Genomic DNA, 20275 nt, shown 5'->3' on the forward strand with positions numbered 1-20275 from the left:
AGAAATGCCTGCTTACTAATTAGTTAGGAATTGTACTAAGATCATCCTCAAATGAAGGTTGGGAATGTCTCCAGGGCTTCTTAGGACAACGACACCCAAATTTAGTGTCATGGGGCTCAGGGGAGGTGAAGGGTACAGCCCTTTCTTGGCTGTCAAGTGAAGGTCTGAAGGAAAATTAAAAAAAAACCCAAAACCTACCCCAAAACTCAGTGTTTATACGGAATAATTTAGTTTTACCGACAGATGCTGAACTTAAATTGAAGCAGAAATTTCTTACTAATTTATTAGAAACGGGGGTTGGGGAGCGGCTGTGTCTTGCTCGGGCTGAGCCGATAGAGTTGTTCCTTCCCGCGGACAGAGTACATGAGGACTTGTTTCGGTGTGGACCTCGGCCTTGGTCTGCAAGTGTTACTGATTGAAATGGGCTGAGCCTGAAAATAGATATGCTTCAAATGGCAGAAGAAAGGCTGCGCTCAGAGGAGTGCCAGATCAATCTGCAGACTTTCAGGGCTTAGCGTTTAAGTTGAAGAGAGATGCCTGAACAAAACGAAGAGGCTGATCAATACCAAAGCACCTGGACACTGCAACGCTTTTGTCCAAAACTAACAAAATCCAACTTGCAAACCTCTTTGTGGCTCGTCTTATTTTAGGCGATTTGGGGTTGTTATACACTTGGTCCTGGATGGGTATTGCGTGATTAAAAAAGGTGCAGTGCTGCTCTTTAACGTCCTGGGGGCAGTTTCTGTTCCCAGCTATCCTGCTGCAAATCCAGGGTAAAAGTTATTTCATAAATGATAAGTGAGAGACAGATTTGACCTTATGTTCCTATTTCAACAATGTCAATCTCTGCAAATATGGATGGGGAGCTATTCAAAAGCTGCATTAAGCCTTCTTTCTTCAAGTTAAAATGGAGGTAGTGATTTTATAGGTTCTAACAGCTGAGCTGGGTTTTCATCGGGAAAGATTTGTGCATTTTATTTTTAGTAGAGGTTTTTGATTACAAAACTTTCAGAACTGGAAAGCTCAGCCTCCCATGCAAATGAGATTTCCTCACTCTCACGAAATATTTCATTAAAATCTTAGTAAATTGAATAACAGGGTATTTTTAAAGGAGCATTTTCACAAACACACTAGAGTTCTTAATGAAGCATTTGAATTCCTCCTTGACATCTGATTTCCTTTCCAGCACAGGGCCGTAGAAAATAATCTGAATTATTACTTCTGTTGCAGTGCCATTTTACTCAAAATATTTTATTCGGAGATTCACATATAATTACCCACCTAATAAAAGGAGCTATTAGGTTGTAAAGATCCTATCCTTTCCATGCTCTTTTAAAATTATGACCCACTCAAGCTTGAAATCAAAGGCAGAGCTGAATGGAATAATTCATCTGAAACTCTCTTATTAGGTTTTGCAGCCTCCTAACTGATAAATATGCAAATTCGTTCCCTTTTGGTGATTCAGCTGCATAAACAGGGATTAACGCTGAATGCAGCTGAAAATTTAGCAATAAAATGTATGCACACAAAATTTAGTCAATTCAACCAGTTATCGTTGTCAATAAACACTGTAATGCGCAGCTAAAGCACTAGGACAAGAGGGAGAGGGAATCCCTAAAGGTGGTTCATGGTGTCCTGCTGCTCACCGCTCTTCGCTTGCTGTTCTCACGGAGTACTGCCAATCTCAACCAGGAAATACTACGCTTGCGGAAAAGCCCTCCTAATTAATTTATCACCTGTTTACCGGCCTCTGCGGTTCTTCCCCCGGGCTCGTGTCCTGCCTGCGGGAAGCGCCTGCTGCCCCTTCACCCTCCTCATCCTCCACCCATCACCATCCCGGGTGGATGGGCCCTCGGAGCAGAGCCATCCCGGGGGGATGTGGGGATGGGAAAGGCTCGGGGAAACTTCAGCTCCATTTTTCCCTCTGCTCCGGCTCGCGGTGGCCCCAGCAGTGCTTCCCAATGTCATCACAGGGCAGTCTGGCACAAAGGCCACCCATACGCAGACGTGTTTTATTACAAGCTTAAGCATGTAATGACTGCGTGTCAGAGAAGATTGCATATTATGTCCTCTTTCTGCAAGTGTACACTGGCTGGCTGGCAGCAGGCCACCAATGCAGACTTTTTTTTTTTTCTTTTTTCTTTTTTTTTTTACATTCCTGGTTCTCTCTTTGCCATACATAAAACATTAACTACGGGAGGATTTACAAACGCTTGCTAAAATGGCTGAATTTTACAGCAACTCGCTAATCCCCACCACTCGTGCGAGATGAGTGACGGAGACGACAAAAGAAATTAGTAATTTGTCTTTTCATTTTGTGCTGTTGGGAAAACTTCCAAATTTTTGGTGTGGTGGTGTGATTATTTGCTATGGGTGTTTCTGTAGTCAGTAATTACATATTTAAAAAAAAAAAACAAACAAACGAGTGACCTACAACACTGTCTAATTAACGGCATGGTCTATGTTTAAAAACATACTCGCATGAGGTAAGACTAGATCTATACAAAGAGCTACAAACCTCTACGGAGTAAAACATGAGTTAGTCATGACAACTTGAGCTCTACGAAGACTAGTAGATCAAAATGAGCAATCCGGTGGCATCAGCTACGACTCCGCAGTGATGATGTCATTCGCCTTGCCACGCTTTCATCACTTTAGATGCCAGATCTACAGTTCTGTAACATTTCCATTATTATTCTTTCCTTTTTCGTCTTTTTATCATTCCTTTTAGGACTTTGCAGGAATCTTCCTTGCACTGAAGGAGTGGTACGGGGAACAAGATGATTTTATGGGGTGGTGTACGTGGGTGGTATGCGTGAAATCCTGGTATGCTGCAATGCTCCGGGATAATTATCGCTTCATCAAGATCTGTTAGAAGGCTGAGCCTGTGATAGCATTGAGTTGCTTCATTAGCCCCTCCAAACTGGCCATCTGTTCACTCAGATCATCCTGCTCATAAACCTGCGAGTGAACAAACACACACAGGTAAGCGGGCAGCGGGATGGGAACCGAAAACCCCTGCACAGAGCCCGGGACATGGCCCGTGGCAGGGACCTCCCGAGGCCCCCCCACCCGAACATCTTCTCTGCATGGCCCTCAGGGACCTGGAGCGTTCAGGGGTGGGCTGACGCTTACAGGCTGGATAACAAAGCCTCTCTGGGCTCAACGCGTGAGCTGAAAACCAGGGGTGACCATGCTAGAGCAGTATTAAATGTTAACGGCCCTTCCCTGCGTCCCCATTTCCCCAGCTCCCTCCCTTACGTTACGTGTGTCCGTGCTTGGGGGGGACTATGAAAACATTTTTTAGCACCCAACAGAGACATCAAATGCTCACCTAAACATGCCCTCTCCTGGGGCAGGCTGCAACAGTTCGTTCAGCAATTAGCTGAACTTCTCAGCCCTTGCTAGTGGTTGGGAATTTCCACGATCGCTTTCAGTGGGAGCAGAAGACTGGGAACAGTTTTCAGAGGCACCTAACTGGGCTGGAAGAAAGTAACCCTTTGGGGTACGGTCCACTGAGAATCTGCAGCGGAACCTAAAATTACCAGCACTGCACCTATTCTTGGGAACCACTGGCCTCAAAAATTACCAAGGCAAGAGCAAGAGGAGTGGTCCTCTGCTTTCAGACACTGAGAGGGAGCTCAAACATTAGTTATTTACGTGGGTTTTACCAAGTAAAAGATCTGAAAGCGCTGTATAAGCCCTGCAGTCCCCGAGGTGGGATGGAGAAGGCAGCTTAAAAGAGCACCCGCAGCGTCAAGCTTAAAAAAAAAATTCCCCAAATTTTAGACTTTCTCCCCAAATTCTGACCACCCAATGAGCTTGCTGCCTGCACCGGCATTGCCTGTAACTGCCTTCACGCTTGTGGAGCTTGAGCAGTGTCTCTCTTGAGAGCTAAATCGTGCTGCTGTGATAAAATATGGTACTGAGAGCTGAAATCGCACTTTGTGTTATCAAATGTCCTGTGTTAAATTACTCCTTATGACAGCAGTTTTACCACGGAGGGCATTTTCCTTCCCGTTCCCATTCCAGTAGGAGATTCCATGTCTCTTACATCATCCTGCATCTCTTTTTCCCAGCAAAACGTGAGAATCCTTCTGCAACTATATGCAGAAGTGTATTTTTATGCCGTTGGTAATGACAAGCAGGAATCAAACACTGTTGTCCTGCATTCATCAGGCGGCAGACCCAAACCCTCCATATGTACGTCTAAAGCAAATCTTTTTTCTTTCCCTTTAGCCAGGCTGAAACCATAACAGGATTCACGAACAAGATGTTGGACAAATCACTGCTATAGTGCCTAGCAAAAAATTCTCCTGTGCAAGTAGATGAAAAGAGGTGATATACAACAAGTATTTAATATAAAGGCTGAGAGAGTTGGGGTTGTTCAGCCTGGAGAAGAGAAGGCTCCGGGGAGACCTTATTGAAGCCTGTCAGTACTTAAGGGGGGCTTATAAAAAAGATGGCGGCAAACGTTTTAGCAGGGCCTGTTGCGACAGGCCAAGGGGGAATGGCTTTCAACTAAAGGGGGGTAGATTTAGACTAGATAGAAGGAAGAAATTTTTTACGCTGAGGGTGGTGAAGCACTGGCCCAGGTTGCCCAGAGAGGTGGTGGATGCCCCATCCCTGGAAACATTCCAGGTCAGGTTGGACGGGGCTCTGAGCAACCTGATCTAGTTGAAGATGTCCCTGCTCGTTGCAGGGGGGTTGGACTAGATGGCCTTTAGAGGTCCCTTCCAACCCAAACCATTCTATGATTCTATATTTCTTTTTTTCCTTATTCCTTTTCTTTTGCACTATTTTGTCTTCTGAATCACATGAGACCTTTCTCTAAGAAAGTCTTAATAGGAGTGAAAAGATTATTCTAATTTCACCACCTTTTCAGTTTCACTTATCTACTTCTTCAATGTTATTTTTCTCACCATTATCTGGTTTTACTATATACTCATTTTTCCTGCCAAAATTATTTTCTTCCCTTATCGCACTTCTCACCCCCTCTTTCTCTTCTCCCGGTATCTCAGGGCGCTCGGGAGAGGCCGTTCAAGTTGTCCCGTGGATAATATTAACACAGAATTGAAGCACTCGCTTCTCCCCTGTATCGCACACGCCAAAGTCCATTAAAGTCAACAGCGAAATTTTACCGGCTGCCAGAACTTTTTGCTAGCTCCCTAAGAGCTATCAGCTCCAGCGTTACACCTTAGGTAAGAAGGGACAGATCGTTATCTAAAACTTAATGTGCAGATTGAGTTTAGGATTAGAGAATTGTGCAGGATTAGAGAATATAACTCGATGGTGACAAGGCTTGCAAGAGGGCTGGCTCTGAAAGATGGTTCTTACGTTTGCGGAGTCCTCCGTCTGCTTGTGGCCCTCTTCTGCGACCTCCGGGGCCGTGGGCACCGAGACGGGCAGCAGAGGTGACCTGGCTTTTCCTGCCAAGCCAAGGGATGCTGTTTTAACCTGAGCCTTGGGGAGGTTAGGCCCTGGAAGAAGAAACAAAAGTCACATTGAGAACCTGTAGGTATGGAAAAGGGGATTGCAGTGAAATTTGGGGATTATAGGCAAAATGCAGCTGGTTTTACCATTGCCGCTTGTGTTTTCAGTTGTAAACGTACAGTCCCCTTCCTAGACAGACACTACTTCTTCCTGGAGGAGCATCAGAGCCAACACAAACACTTCCTAAAAACTCTTCAATGATATTTCATGGCCTCCGCTCCTGAAAGCAGACTCACAGTCGCAGCAGGTTTGCAATTTTCTGTTGTCATTACTTTTTGGTGAAGAATGCTATTCTGCAAACCCAAAAGTTTTCATATGGAAATTTGAGATTTTCCTGGGAAAAATACCTACAAACCCGGTACTCCTGGAAGATAATGAAAACCTGGGCTCCGTGGCCCCTGCCTGGCAGGGAACTGTCAGACCTACGTTGTGTTTGAGGGAGAAAGTGAGACCGAAGAGCAGAGAGCAGTGGTCAGGCTGGGGGAATGGCAGTTATTTCCATGGTTCTCGTCTATTTTTGTTTCTAACTCCCTCAAGCTGACAGCAGCCCTCCAGGTGGGTTACTGAACAAGCCAAAATAAAAATTGTATTTCAACTTTCTCCAAAAAAACAGTTGTTTCTGACTTTTTATCCCAGCTTGGAAGGAGGGAAAAAAATAAAAATTGATTTATTTTTTTGACAGAAAGGGACTTCTTCCCTTCTTAAGCATCTCTGCTGAAACTCCTCCTGCCCACCGCACCGAGCCGCACTACTGCTGCTTGGCAAAAGAGGTGTCGGCAGCAGCACTGTTTGAAGTGCTGCCCTTTAAAGATGCATCAACTGAGATGTCTCAGCTCTCTTCTAGAGGAAATTAAAAATTCTTTGTCTCTTTTAATGATTTAAAACATCAAAGTATAGAAACTTTGTCCTGGACAGTCTGCCTCCACTCAGCACAAAGTGCCTGGCTCTACGCAGGACTCTGTGGAGACACGAGGGCTGTCAGCTGAAACAGAGGCACACAAGACATTTATTCTGAGTACACTGGGATAGCTTTAAAGTTGCCATACAAAGCCAAACTGAGATCATGTATATCTCATGCATCATAGATTCAAGGCCAAAAATGGGGACGGCAATTTCAAGCTTTCTTGCTGCCAGAGTAATCCTGCTCCCCCTGAAGCTACGGCTTAAACATCCCTACACCTGCGCAAGGCCAAACTCATTCCAGTGAGGGTCCTTGGCACTTCTTTCAACCACCTAGGTCCCCAAAATTTATTCTTCCCACTTTCTCTCTATCGACATTAAACCACTTTGATGCCTACTCGTGCCCTAAGGCAAGTTTTGTGTTCATATCTCTAAATATGCAAACTTCAGGCTGATACTAGCTCGGCAGGGGACATCACGTACTGATGTCAAATCCCCCCAGTCTCCCCACCAGGCAACAGCAAATCCCCTCTGGCACAGGGGATGACTCTGGAGTCTCACAGGGCAAGTTTCCGTCTCCCATGGGACTTGGGCACAATTTTTGTTCTGCTCATTTGACTCCCGTTGAAATAAAGAAGACAAATCATAAATAAATAGCTTTTTTCTATGTCTTTCCTCCACTATGACCTTCAGCAAGTTCCCTGCCTTTTTTTCTATTAAGAAAATGTGTACCGTAATAATGATGGTAACAACAGCCATCGCTTTAGTAGCTGATTGTGCTTAGTAGAGGTATTAAAAGGCATCAGCCTCAGCAAGTCAAACAGGCTACCGGACATTGCATCAGAATTGGACCCAGAAAGAGAAAAATAGGTCTTGAGACACTCCAGCCATAAAATGTGCATAGAGGAAGGGGTGTCCCAAGGACGAGCCACAGGACAGGTTTGTATGAGGATGCCTGTGGCTCTGGAGCTGAGACGCAGGGACCAGGAGCATGGGAGATGTCTCCATCCACACGGGACGCACACAGGCTCACTCCAAAATCCACGTCTCAGATCAGAAACCCACCCAGTTTCCATGCAAAACCAAACCGTCTTTTTATGAATCTTAACTTTAAACACCTATTTGTTTTCTTCATCTTTAGATTCCCACCTGATTACCTCTCTTTTCTTATTGATCATTAACATATCATGAAAGCAATGCTCCTGAGCCCGGAGCGGCACTGCCTGGAGAATAACGCCAGCGTAGGAAGGCAGGCAGCTGCTGCAGCTGGAGCAGCCACGGCTCTTGCTCCCCAAATCCCACCAAATCATTGCAGTCATGACAGCTCTCCGCATCCTTACAGCTCCAGCGAGTAGCCAGGAGACAAGAGTTGCAGATTAATCTTCCGGTATTTCAAAGAATTGCGTTTATATTTTTAATTAGTTTAAGGCAGACAAAACACAATGGAGCAGAAGAGAAAACAAAATCCCTCCCGACATCCAGTTGCCAACAGCCTGTTCATTAAAAGTTCCAGTAAAGAGCTACAAGACGGGGGCAGAGAGGGAGAGACTCACAAACACCCTCTCTGTAAGGCTGAGAATCGCAGATAACTCCCGTTTAGCTGAAGCTATGAACGTGTGAAAGCTCAATACAAGCTAAAAGAGATCGCCAGAAAGATACGCTTACTCTTCCACCTCCAGTTTAATAGATAAAAGACTTCTTTAATAACTACTGGGCCTTCAAACTTCCCTGTATCTTAGAGTAAGAGTAGAAGATACAGCGATCCCCAAAGATTCAATCTTCTAAGTGCTGCACATTCAAATCAGTTTTTAAAAAAAGGAAATGTTTTTCACTTCCATTTCTTAATAAAAAAAGCTTATTTCCAAAGAAGCGGCGGGGGGGGGGGGGGATACACACACACTGACACTCGAAACCTGCACCCAGCAGCTACACACTGAGAAACGCAACAGCCTGATCCTAAAAAGCAAAGTGACGAAGCTGCCACCGCAGGCAAATTAACTCTAAGCTGCCTGGCGCACAGACTGTAGCGTCTCAACGGTTTTTTCCCCCTATTTGAAAATACCTGCAGCGCTCAGCAAAGAAGTAAACTGCAGCTGCGGCCCCTGCAGCTGGCAGCTGTGGTGGTACCTCTGTTCTAGTAGCGCTCACGTGCCCTGCTAAAGAGAGATTTGTCCGATTCCTGTCACAGGGAATCTGGATTGCGTCCTGGGATATCACTGTGGCGTGGAGAATAAATAATAAGATACAGCCACCGCAGAAAATTGCATCCATGCTGTTCATTGGTTAGATAATGGACCCAAACAGGCTTTTTTTATACAAGTGACTTCGCATTGCGACTTGTTTGATTTTCATGGGCCGGTGGCGAAGTAAATATTTGCTGTGGTGGTGAGGAGCTCATGTGCAATGCAGAGCATGTTGCTATTGTAATCCTCTAAATCTCGTGGTAAAAATCATGTTTCTCATATGTAACTCATTAATTGTAGTAATTGGACTTAAAGACCCACTTTTCTGCACAAAGACAGATGTTCCCTCCTGGATATTGTTAATGAGAAGCCATAATGATGATTAGTAAGTTCAGTTTGTGCATATTTTTGCCCTTTAGCTCACAAAAAGCGACAGGCAAATCGTAATGCTCATAACTAAAATGAAGCTGAGAAAATTTTCCTTATGCATAGCTGCATATTTCAAGTTCTTCAGCAAATGTTTTACAGCGGTGACCGTTTTCCAAGGTAATGCCTGTAATACGTAATTAGTACAACAGTTGAGCCCTCTTTCCCCAAAGGACGTTAAAAAGACCAAGCAGGCCTCTCAAAGAGAATTCTGGACGCAGAAGGTTGACGTGCTAAGTAAACTAATTTATGCAAAAGAGTAGCTAATTAAATTAAAATCACTTTGGTTTCTAATGTTCTCCAACTCAGCGGGAGTCTCACAAGTAAAAAAGAGGAAACCTTGGAACTTGGGGCCGCAAGAGGCAGAAGATGCCAATACCGATCAGGTGTAACTCTGAGCAGCCCCAGCATGGATGTACTGTTTAAAAGTTGCCTTTTCTCAGCAGGGTTATTAAGCACTTCATCGGCTCATTAGCTAGATGATATATGGCTACCAGGTGCAAACCCCAGCTACCACCGCCTCTCCGAGGCCCGTACTGAACTCACTGCAGTATCATCCTCGGTATTTCAGGAGCACTGCACATCAGTGCAATCCTGCGTCAAGTCAAAAAGAAGCAGTTTTCTAAATCTATATGCATTTGTGCGTATCAGGCCATATGTTATCATGATGGACACCAAGTAAAACCAATATAGCATCCATCCTCTTGATAGCAATACTTTGGGAGAGCTACTTGGCGTTATTTTATTTTGAGATCTGTCAAATGGGAACGTGAGATGACGTACTCAGCCAGGTAAGAACAACTCATTCCAGGGAGAGGGCTCAGGGTTTCTGCTGTTCACGTTGTAGGGTTTCCAAAGGCCAGGCCCTGGCAGCAGGGAGCACGGTGAGCTGGAAACTCAGAAAGTGTCAAAAAACGCTATGTTAGCACTCAATGGATCTAGGGTCTGTATCAAACTTGAAGACCAAAAATTCTTGTGTGGTTCATGCGTTACAGGCATTCTGGGTGACGATGCAAAACAGTGACATGGAAAAAAAGAGTTAAAGTGGAGAAACTGAAGATGAATGCAAAAATTGAAAGGAGCTAGTTTATGGCGAGACGGCAAGAAATCATGCTCAATGGAGAATACTGGAGTAGAAGGCGGCTACCAGTGGAATTCCTCAAGATCCGGATCTAGGACCGATTCTTAATATTTTGATATATACAATACGTGTGTGATTATGAAACCGATTTACTAGCAAAAGCTTGGAAATACAGCTGGAGCTGGAGTAACACGAAGAGAACTGCACGAACCTTTCTGCCTATCTGCTGCTCAGCCAAACTTTCAGACTTTCACAGCAAGGAGGCGAGACCGTGTTTCACATCCCTTCAGCTGAATTTCACATCGCTTCAGCTGTTTAAAAGTGAGGGATGAGTCTCTGCTGGTTCTTTCATCTCCCTCGGTAATCTATGGAAAGAAGCACCTTCCAAAGTCTGCGGAGAGGTTGGGCGAATTGTCTTTCAGGAGATCCTCTCTCTCTCCTTTGGCTGCACAGTGAGCTTATGTGACTGGCACAGAGCAGACACCTATTCATCAGAAGTCTAAAATTAGCTAGGAATGAGTCATATCTCGGAGAAAAAGGAACGGGAAGTTTTGCCATAAATCCTGTTGGGTCTAACAGAAGGAAACCAGGGAAGAGAAAAGCCTGGACGCTTCTGATTTCAAGCCTACAAGTGGGTATGTGCCTCAGAGAAGTCAACTACAATCTTTGGATGTGTGAGGGAAGCAACGTTTGGCAGAAGCAAGGTAAATAGCAATGCCGTTTTACAAAGCATTGGGAAGATCCTGTCTGGAAAGCTCTGTACAAGCCTGAGGACTGGCACGCAGTAAAAAATGAACTGTACAAAGTGTTGAGAGGGGTTTACTAACTGCCAGTGACACAGAGGAAGAGTCTATACGATATGGAACAGAGAATGTGATAGAATCAGCTTTGCCTGTGAATCCCGCGCTTCTCAGAAAGATTGCGGGAATTTGGTTTCGCCAGGTGGTAATGCAAAACTCAAAGGCAGTGAGAGTCTTTCCATTAACCTCAGCGAGATGTGGATCAAGCTCGCAATGCCAACGTGTTCTTCACAGAGATCACTGGCAGTTGGGCTTAGGAAGGACGTATCTAGACTAAAACATCAGATAGTGACCACAGTAATAGAAAGGACATCTAGCATTTTTAAAACCTAATATTCTGCTCTCGGTAAACACGTACAACCATCATCAAATACAATGTCTGACAGCAGACAGGACACCGGAGAAACTCTGAAAAGAGGATTTTGCAGTAAGATGCGTTGTGCTGTATATGGGCTACTGGTTCCAGTTTTTAACCTGCAGCCATTTTAGTCTACTGATTCCAGAGTTGGACAAAATGCTCTGTTCAGTATTTGATTAATCTCAAGCTGATTTTTTTGTTGTTGGTTTAGGATTTTCAACAAAGCAAAAAGTATTTTGGATCAGGCAATGTATTTGCGGGCATGTCTCATAAAACCGATTTGGAAATTTAAATAGAAAATTTCCAAACTGGGGATACAGATATATTCTTATATTCAATAGCCCAACAGACAGGGCATGCATCAAAGATGTGAAGTTGAAGATCTGCAGTTGAAGATCACCTGGTCTGAAGAAGCAGCTGAAAATTGATCTACCTACTGGGGTGCAAACAAGCCTTTGTCTTCATAAGAACTGAGAAGATTCTTGGAGGATGAAGAGTACCAAGATGAATCCTCTATAATGAGACTACAAAAGTCAAAATAAGCTGCAGAAATCAGAAGGTAATGTCAGACTTGTAACTAAATGAGGATAATCTTTTCTGGCCCTGCATCTCACACCTTTTCCGCATTTTTTTCTATCCAACAGGACAAAAGACAAACACTATCCGTGTCATTAACTAGAGCTGCTTCTAGTAACGAAGATCTGCAGGCACGGGGGAATCTGCAAGGATGCTCCCACAGAGATATGTCACAGCTTGCAAAACTGAAAGCGATCAATCTGGAAAATTAAAATTATTTAAGAATTTCGTCTGTCCCAGATGCTTCTGACAGTAAGGAGACTGGCAGCCTTAACTTCAAGCGTGGGGAAGGAGGGCTGTATAGCGATGCAAAGCCAGATGTTTTCCCTACTAAGTAATCAAAGCTGGTGGGGTATACTGCTTACCTTGCAGTCTGAAGAGGTAATTTTCTCATAAAAGTACAACAGAAAATCACAAAAGGATCAAATGCCACTTACAGGTTATTTGACATTTCCACCTGTAAAAACAGCATCAGTTTAAATGACTTAAAAGTTGAAACATAAAGATGAGAATAACATATAGAAGTGAGCTTACTTGTGGCAGGATGTTCCTGTTTAAGTAAGACGGTGCCTCTGAGGGGAACAGAATATGTAACTATATGAAAAATATTATTTGAAGACTCAGCTGTTTTACATTACAGGTGGGAAAAATATTTTTCATTTTCTAAATGAAAAAATATTTTCAGTTTCAGTTTCTAAAAATGATTTTTGAAGCGATAATCAATGGAGGCTTGGCTCATTCCGCAAAGGAAATTGTTCTAGAAAAAGGCAAAGTTCAATTTAGAAATATTAGATAGTAGGAGAAATAAAGTAAAAAGAAAACACAAAAGAGAAAGAGGTCATTTAATCACTCTCCAGAACACGGTACCAAGCAAGCACTGGGACTGCCTATTGGGGAGGCTTTTGAAATAGCACTGATGAACTTCACACATTTTTACGTGCTACGGCTTCAAAATAGGTATAGAAACAGTGAGCTTGGAAAGGACACTTCGAGACAAAAACAACACAGACTGCTCAAGTATGTGGAAACATGAGAGAGATTTGGTCTCTCTCTTCGCAGCTGCTCTTCATGTTTTTAATCTATTTGCTGGAAATACTATGTGGGATAAATAAGTATTAGGGCAAAAGTGACTCGTTGGCTGCAACTGCTCAGTGATAACACACACAGTCCCAAATTAATATGGAGAAATTGTACACGCAGTGGAAAAAGTTTTACTTCTCTGCTTATGAAACACAGGAAGATGGAACGGCCCATCATTAAATCTTTCTATGGATTTACAGTATAATTAGCCAGATAAATATTTTTAATGATTTGACTGCTGCCTTGTATTGAAATAGATCATTTATATCAAAAGGGAATCGGTTCATGTATCCAGACAAGCACCTAAATCCACACTTCACTTTACACCTTCCAGTAGTCCCGTGGATTTTGCTGAGACGACTCAGGTGTCTCAAGTTATCTGCAGGCGAATTGAACCTTGCTGGACCGGGGCCAGGTTTCTCTAATAGACAGGACTGACCCTTTCATGACACTTCTGTGTCAATGTATCTCCCAGATGAGTGAGGAAAGCTTGTTTTCATAAAAAGAAACGTGGAAGAAAAAAACATTTCAAAATTGAAGGGGGGGGGGGGGGGGCAGGTAAAGGCTTATGAAATAAAAGAATAATTTGCCTTTGAATCTGCAAGTTACCAGTGCAAAAAGCTAGGATTTCAGAATAAAAGGTTCAAGAATGAATCATTTCCATATTTTCAGTGAATTTATAGACCTTGCTTGTAGACTATGATAAAAGAAGTCCATAATCTCATTTACACCCATCGTTAAAATAAGAAAAAAAACCCCTACGACAGAAAGATTTTTATGCCCTATTAACAAAAGAGTTCTTAGTTGCCTTTCAATTCAATGGCTGAATTCAAATTAGAAGCAATAGGTTTTCATTTGCGTTTCATATTGGCACTGGCATTTTTTTATTGTGAATGGTAAACTTCCAAGAAAAAAAAAAAAAGGACCCAGAATTTGGTTGTATAGCTAATTAATTAGAGCTAATTGATTGTTCAGAATAAATGCACTCACAAATTAACTCCCCACTTTGTATGAGAGGGGATTAAACACTCTAAAAAATGGATAGCAATTAAATGCATAAATTGAGCACCAGAGAGTTCTAAATTCATGTCTCCAAAATTTGCCTAATTTGCAGCCAAAAGTTTTGTTCTTGGAATTTCCACCTCTAAACGCTCCACCTGAGACCCGATATTCAAGATACTTGTGTAACAATGATTTTACCAATGCTCCTGTGAGGAGCAGTCTATTTTCAGCACGACTGAAAAATTCTTTCAATACTCTTTCTATATTCACTCTTTTAAGGATCGCTGTAATTTCAGCATCTACTGTGGCCCCAAAGCCTTGCTACTTGAGAGCATTATGGCCCAGGATTCACTGCTTAATACCAATATACCCTTTTTTCTTCTTGATTTCATCCCTTATTTACTTGACCGTTAGCTCATGGTTTTAACACTGGCTTTGTGAACCTTTGCTCTTATCTTGTTTTTCTGGTTCTTTTCTTACAATAGCTATAGGGGAAAAAAAAAAAAAGGCAGCACAAAAAACACCTCATGGAGCTCATTTTCTTATCAGGCTTTCTTATCCCATTTGGTAATGAAAACAGTGTCTGGGCCAGCCTGGATATGGGAAGGATTTGTACTAATGTCCAGGCAATATCCAGCTGCTGCTTTTTACACAGGGATGTTTACTGCCAGATTTCTTCACCTCATTCTTCACTTTTACTCCCCAAGCCACCTGACATCGAAAAGACAGGATTTTTTTCCAAAGCGGCAAAGAAATAAATCTTGTGCAGTTCATCTGCAGTGCAACCCTTCCCCTGCACTCGAGCCCACAGCCAGTTTGGGGCATACCCTAGCGCTGAGCAGGAGGAAGGAAAATCGAGCTCAATATTGCTGTACAATAAAGTGGTTTTTAACTCTGGGGTATCACTGAGTGATTCCAGGAAGACCGAGGGGACGACAATTTAGATTTCCAACTACACTTTTTTGGTGGAGTAGCGACAGAAAAAATGCAGCATTTTTACAGTCTCACAAAAGATACGGGAGCCTGAAAAGGCTGAAGTTTTAGAACTGTGACACAATATGAAAACCACCACTTCACAGGCGGTATTTTCTGTCACCTCACGCTTGCTTCTGCAGAAGAAAAATGACCTCCTAATTCAGGTTCATTTAAAATGCAGCTGATCATCAAGACCTAAAGGGAATTTTCATTTGTGAGGGGAAAAAAAAAAATCCTTCCTGTCCATTTGTGGAATTTATGTCAGATCTATAATGCAATAAGCTCAACACTCCATCAAACATTTTCTATTTAACCTGAAAGGGGACTAAGTCAAATCACTTATATGCCTATGTGTATGATTTGCAAAGAGGAGCAAGTGCAGCCACAGTGGGGACTGGAAATACCATGGAGCGATTCTCACGCCTTCAGAATAAGTATTAGGAACCTCAAGTGCTCGATCACAAAGCAGTGATGAAAAGGTGAGATCTCCTATAAAACATCAATGGGAAGGGCTTAATGTGAAGAGTTCAGATTTACTGGGCTCAAGCAAAATAAAAAGGAAAAAAAAAAAAAGAAGAAAAATGGCAGATTTTAGCTCTGGATTAGGCTGATGTCATGACCCAAAACCAGGAGCACAGCCTTTTAAATATTTATTCATATCCTCATGGCAAAATCCCCCGCAACTGAATAATGATCTCTGTATGTCTTTTTTATGAACCATATGATAGAGTTTAACAGCTAATTATAATGCCACTACAGAGATATACTGAACAGATAAAATATTGGAGGAGATACCTCCTTTTAGCATCAGGTCAATCAAAGCCAAGAAAAAGCCCTGTACTCATCTATCCTCTGGGCAGGATCCAAAAATTAATTTCAATACTAATGTTGTATGAGGGCAAGTGTTAGACACCAGCTCCAGGACTATAATCTCAATATACAAATACATCTGGAGCTTCAGCAGGCAGTTGGCTGTGGGGCAGGCGGTGGGGATGGTTGAGGACCAGAGGACACCACTGCCTGGCATTTCCATACAAGCTACTCTATAAAAGGAGATGTAAAACTCATAGGGCTAGACGGAGGAGAGTCTGCAAACCAGCAGTGAAGGGATTTCAAGGGAAAGGTCCACTTAACTTCACGTTCCTGCTTTTTAAAGTCTTTGCTGGAAATCTCTGGATCAATCTCTGCAGTTCTCTGTTGCTTTCTCCCCTTCTGAATTCTGCAGGATTGTTCCATTAGAGTTATGTATTGTCTGAAGGGATAAGACACCTGATTGACATGCATTTAAAAAATAGGAGAGCAAAGCAAAGAGTAGTTTAATTGGTTTAAGTGATGATGAGTCCATTACTTATTGTGCTATTACTTTATTACGGAGGATATGTAAAAATGTCTTGAGTTTAAGAAAAATGTAATGAAAATTTAATTAATTCTATCTAGCTGGTTAAGGAAAGTAACAGTTATTCCAACATGGGAATTTCCTAAGAGCCTTTTAAACCTGAGATGTCCGTAAGTGGGGTATAATTAGCAGACGCGGTCCATAAGGGAATTTGCTCAGCTGGCCTGCAGAGAGCTCGGCCACTTTTGCTCTGCCAGTGGGGACTAGGGAGGAGCGACTGTGCAGGGACGTGTCAGTCATCTTTTCTAGGAGCTTTGCTCAAATAGACAAATACATCACAAGCTTCGTAAAGTCACAAGTATCTTCAAAATTTCCCTTTCATGGGTACCTAACAATGGCTGAGATATCAGCCATATATGTTCAGCCTGGAGAAGAGAAGGCTCCGGGGAGACCTTATAGCAGCCTTCCAGTACCTGAAGGGGCCTACAGGAAAGCTGGAGAGGGGCTTTTTACAAGGGCATGTAGTGATAGGACAAGGGGTGATGGCTTTAAACTGAAAGAAGGTCGGTCTAGATTAGATATAAGGAAGAAATCCTTCACTGTGAGGGTGGTGAGGCACTGGAACAGGTTGCCCAGAGAAGCTGTGGCTGCCCCATCCCTGGCAGTGTTCGAGGCCAGGTTGGACGGGGCTTTGAGCAACCTGGTCTAGTGGAAGGTGTCCCTGCCCATGGCAGGGGGCTTGGAACTAGATGATCTTTAAGATCCCTTCCAACCCAAACCATTCTATGATCCCATCATCATGCTAATGGCTAGTATTAAATACTCAAAATTGCTGGTGAAACAAAGTGCTCTTTCTCAACATCTCTTTTTCAATGCTTTCTCTCTCCACTCCCATTTTAAGTGAAAAGAAGAGTTCCAGAGGAATGGGATTCAGGAGTGGGTACTGAAAGAGCAACCTAGTTTTGAGGGATCATGTGCAGGACCAGGATCAGTTCTGCACACCCCACTGCCCCGAGGCACAAATAGAAGTTAACATTTACAAAGGAAACCTTTCTACAAGAAACTGGTAAAGGAAACAACATCAGTCTGGCTAATGACTCTGAGGACAAGTACCTTGAGAAAAGCAAGAGAAACCATACATAGAGAGAAATAAATAGCCCCCAACACCGCAAAATAGCCCGAGGCAGATCAGAAATGAAGTTATACACAATTCTAAAAAGTAAAAATTGTGGTTTCAGTATAACAGTGAGTACAATAGTTTGAATGCCATATATAACCCAGCAACACGTTTTCGTCTATGTGACAGAATCCAGAAAAACAGATTTTTTCATTGCTTTAGCATTTGCTTTATTTATTTCCATTGCTTTATGGCAGATTATTGCCATCAACTTTCAAGTCTTAATTTTGCCTAGCAACAAAGTTCTGCACGTTGTTTGTAGGAAACATTGTATCCGCTTACGTGAGATTACTTACTCAAAAAAAGGCAATTTTATTTTTCAGGATGATGGGGTTCTTTATGAAGATAAGTAACATGCCCCGACCTCCTCTCTCTTTACCACGCCTGCTAATTATAATGGTTAAAATATAAACTCTGATTGCCTTAGAGAACAAACAGTCCTTTCGAGGTAACCAGGCTTACTCACTAGAGTAAGACAAGTAGAATTGGATCCTCATAAAGTAAAATGCAGTACTGCATAAAGATGAATGGACTCTGTTATATATAAAAAATAATTCACCAGCACTACTTGGCAAAAGCAGTTCTCCAACAAATAAGGATTTATGTACTTCTGTCCGCTGTCAGAAACTGGATTACTTGCTGATGGATAGCAGGTGTTTCTAGTAAAAATGCAGAGATGTTTTGGTAGCTTTCTTGTTGCAAACATCGACCTAACATATGCTGTATGGCAAGAAAGCTATGCTCGGAGAGCAGCATTAGAATAGAAAAGAGTAAAGCTGAAATCTCAAAGGTTGTCTGAGCCAAACTAGAGATTATCCAAGCTGAAGGAGTAGGGCAAACAGTTAAAATGAGATACCAGCCTGCAACCCCCCCCCTTTTTTTTTCCTTAATAGCTCTAGTAGTTAGGGTCACGAAGGCAAATGTTGTTACTCAAATTATACCAGTCCATGTGAAGAACAATTCTAGCACTGGGCCTACTTTACGAACAAAGCAGATACCATATATATATATATAATAGAAATGTCCTCATTTGATCCAACGGCGAAGTTTTAAAACAGCTCTCTAGAAATGGTGCTGCTCTGGAAACAAACCCAGGAATGAGCTGGAGAGGCACCGCTCCCTCTTGCTCTGCCGTGCCCCACGCTGCCATGCCCCCCACCCAGGAACGGATGCTTCACTACAGCCATACGCAGCCATTTCATCTAACCCCGAAACCAGCCCACGGCTTCATTCAACAGTGGCACTATTCTACAGCCCTGTTTTGTTTTGGGTTTTTTTAAATAATAATTTTCTTTCTGTTCCTTGCACGCTTGCTATTTAATTTTTAAGTAGGTTGCACACTGGAGTGGACTGCAGTCAGTTCTTCTCCAGCATACATAAATGGTCCTTTCATTATTGAACAGGCAAGCCTTGAAACAAGAGTCAAGCATTTGGCACTCGTTCAAGTTACTGTAGCATAACAGGAGACTGGAAACAAGACCAAGTGATTAATTTGGCATCGCATCTAATTCATTTTTATCACTTACTTGTTAACTCTGATTTTAAGCTATTGCCTTGTCCTGAGTTTTTATTCCAGATTGTCAGAATGAAATACTAGATTATGATCATAAAATTGTATATATCCACTTTCCATTCTGCCACAACTTACAGATATTTCTTCAAGGTATGGGACAGTCTTGTGCTCTCTATTTTTTCCTGAATTGAAAGTCAGTGGTTCAGATGAGCGGTACCGGAGACTTTTCCCCCATCACTCTTACCTGTTTGAGACAGAAGTGGTGTGTAAGGGACTTTCGGTTCTATTGCACTCATGGGCGGAGGTAGCAAGGGGTTGGCAAAGCTGCGGAGAGGGTGCGTAGGGCGGACGCAGGCGGTGGGGATGGTTCTGCTCGGGGCGTCCTCGTTGTTGGAGTGCTCAGGCTGCGTCTGCGGTAGCAAGGACGGCTGCTGTGGTGCTGGTCCTTCGCTCACAGCTGCAAGAGAAGAGTCAAAAAAAAAAAAAAAAAGAAAAAACAAAGAACTATCATTGATGTGGTTTTTATGTCCCATTTCCTACTTTTATGGTCATTTTCAGCAGAAGGGACAGCATTAGCCTCCACCCTCCAAGAAGGTGCAGGAAATGTGCAAACAGTTCCATCAAAATTAAAAACCAGATGTCCCTCAGAGCGGCCGTGTACCATGTGAAAGTCAATGCATCTTCCTTTAAAGAAAAAAACAAAAACCGAGCATGATATTTTTATCTCCTTCTCTCTATCTTTCCTCTCTATATGGTTTTAAATATTAAAAATCAATAAACACATAAATACATCATGTGGAGATTGAAACAAGGTACGACTATGGAAACATATTCAGCACAATGGTGCTGTTCTAGTCATAGTGGAGAAAAGCTAGAGACAAAGAAAGGAGTTAATTAATTTCCACATAACCGATCACCAATATTGTTTTTCCTTGAGACAGTTGTAACATTTAGTGTGCCAAAGGAGTAGGTTGCTGTTTTATTAGCCTATATTCAAAGTCAATTCTTCAGAGACTGAAATGTTCCATGTCAACCTTCTAATATACAAGGCAGCTTCCCTATATTCTGCAGTGTTTCTTAAAAGAAGCTTTCAGTATCAACCTCTGTCATGGACTTTCCATGGCAGAAAACAGAAGGAAATGTAGTATTAAGGAAAACAAAGGTTGAGACAAAGAGAAAAGCCCTTTATTTCTACAGCCCTCTAGAAACCCATGTTGTACCCAAACTATAAATTACAATATGATTGTGATTGTACAGGAGTTTTCAGGATGGGTATGGCCCACAGCGTTGTCTAACATCACCAGTACTTTGAATGCAGAAAAAGGTTCTCCTGAGGTTTATTAGATGCAAAATCTTCTAATCCTGTAGTCTAAAA

The 20275-nt window shown here is 42.6% G+C and overlaps 1 protein-coding gene across 2 annotated transcripts in view; it reads right to left on the reverse strand.

Moving 5' to 3' along the window:
* Positions 1-1708: 1708 nt before the first annotated feature.
* The window catches only part of LOC143172078 (netrin receptor DCC-like), a 575708-nt gene continuing 557141 nt past the window's right edge, over positions 1709-20275 (reverse strand). For both annotated transcript variants that reach the window (XM_076361323.1, XM_076361322.1), the window contains exons 27-29: positions 19145-19357; positions 5338-5480; positions 1709-2961 (exon numbers count right to left, since the gene is read on the reverse strand). In XM_076361323.1, coding sequence (XP_076217438.1) covers positions 2872-2961; positions 5338-5480; positions 19145-19357 — 446 coding nt within the window. In that variant the 3' untranslated portion in view covers positions 1709-2871. The remainder of the gene's footprint in view (positions 2962-5337; positions 5481-19144; positions 19358-20275) is intronic.

Source organism: Aptenodytes patagonicus, chromosome W (assembly GCF_965638725.1).
Source record: "Aptenodytes patagonicus chromosome W, bAptPat1.pri.cur, whole genome shotgun sequence".
NCBI lineage: Eukaryota > Metazoa > Chordata > Aves > Sphenisciformes > Spheniscidae > Aptenodytes > Aptenodytes patagonicus.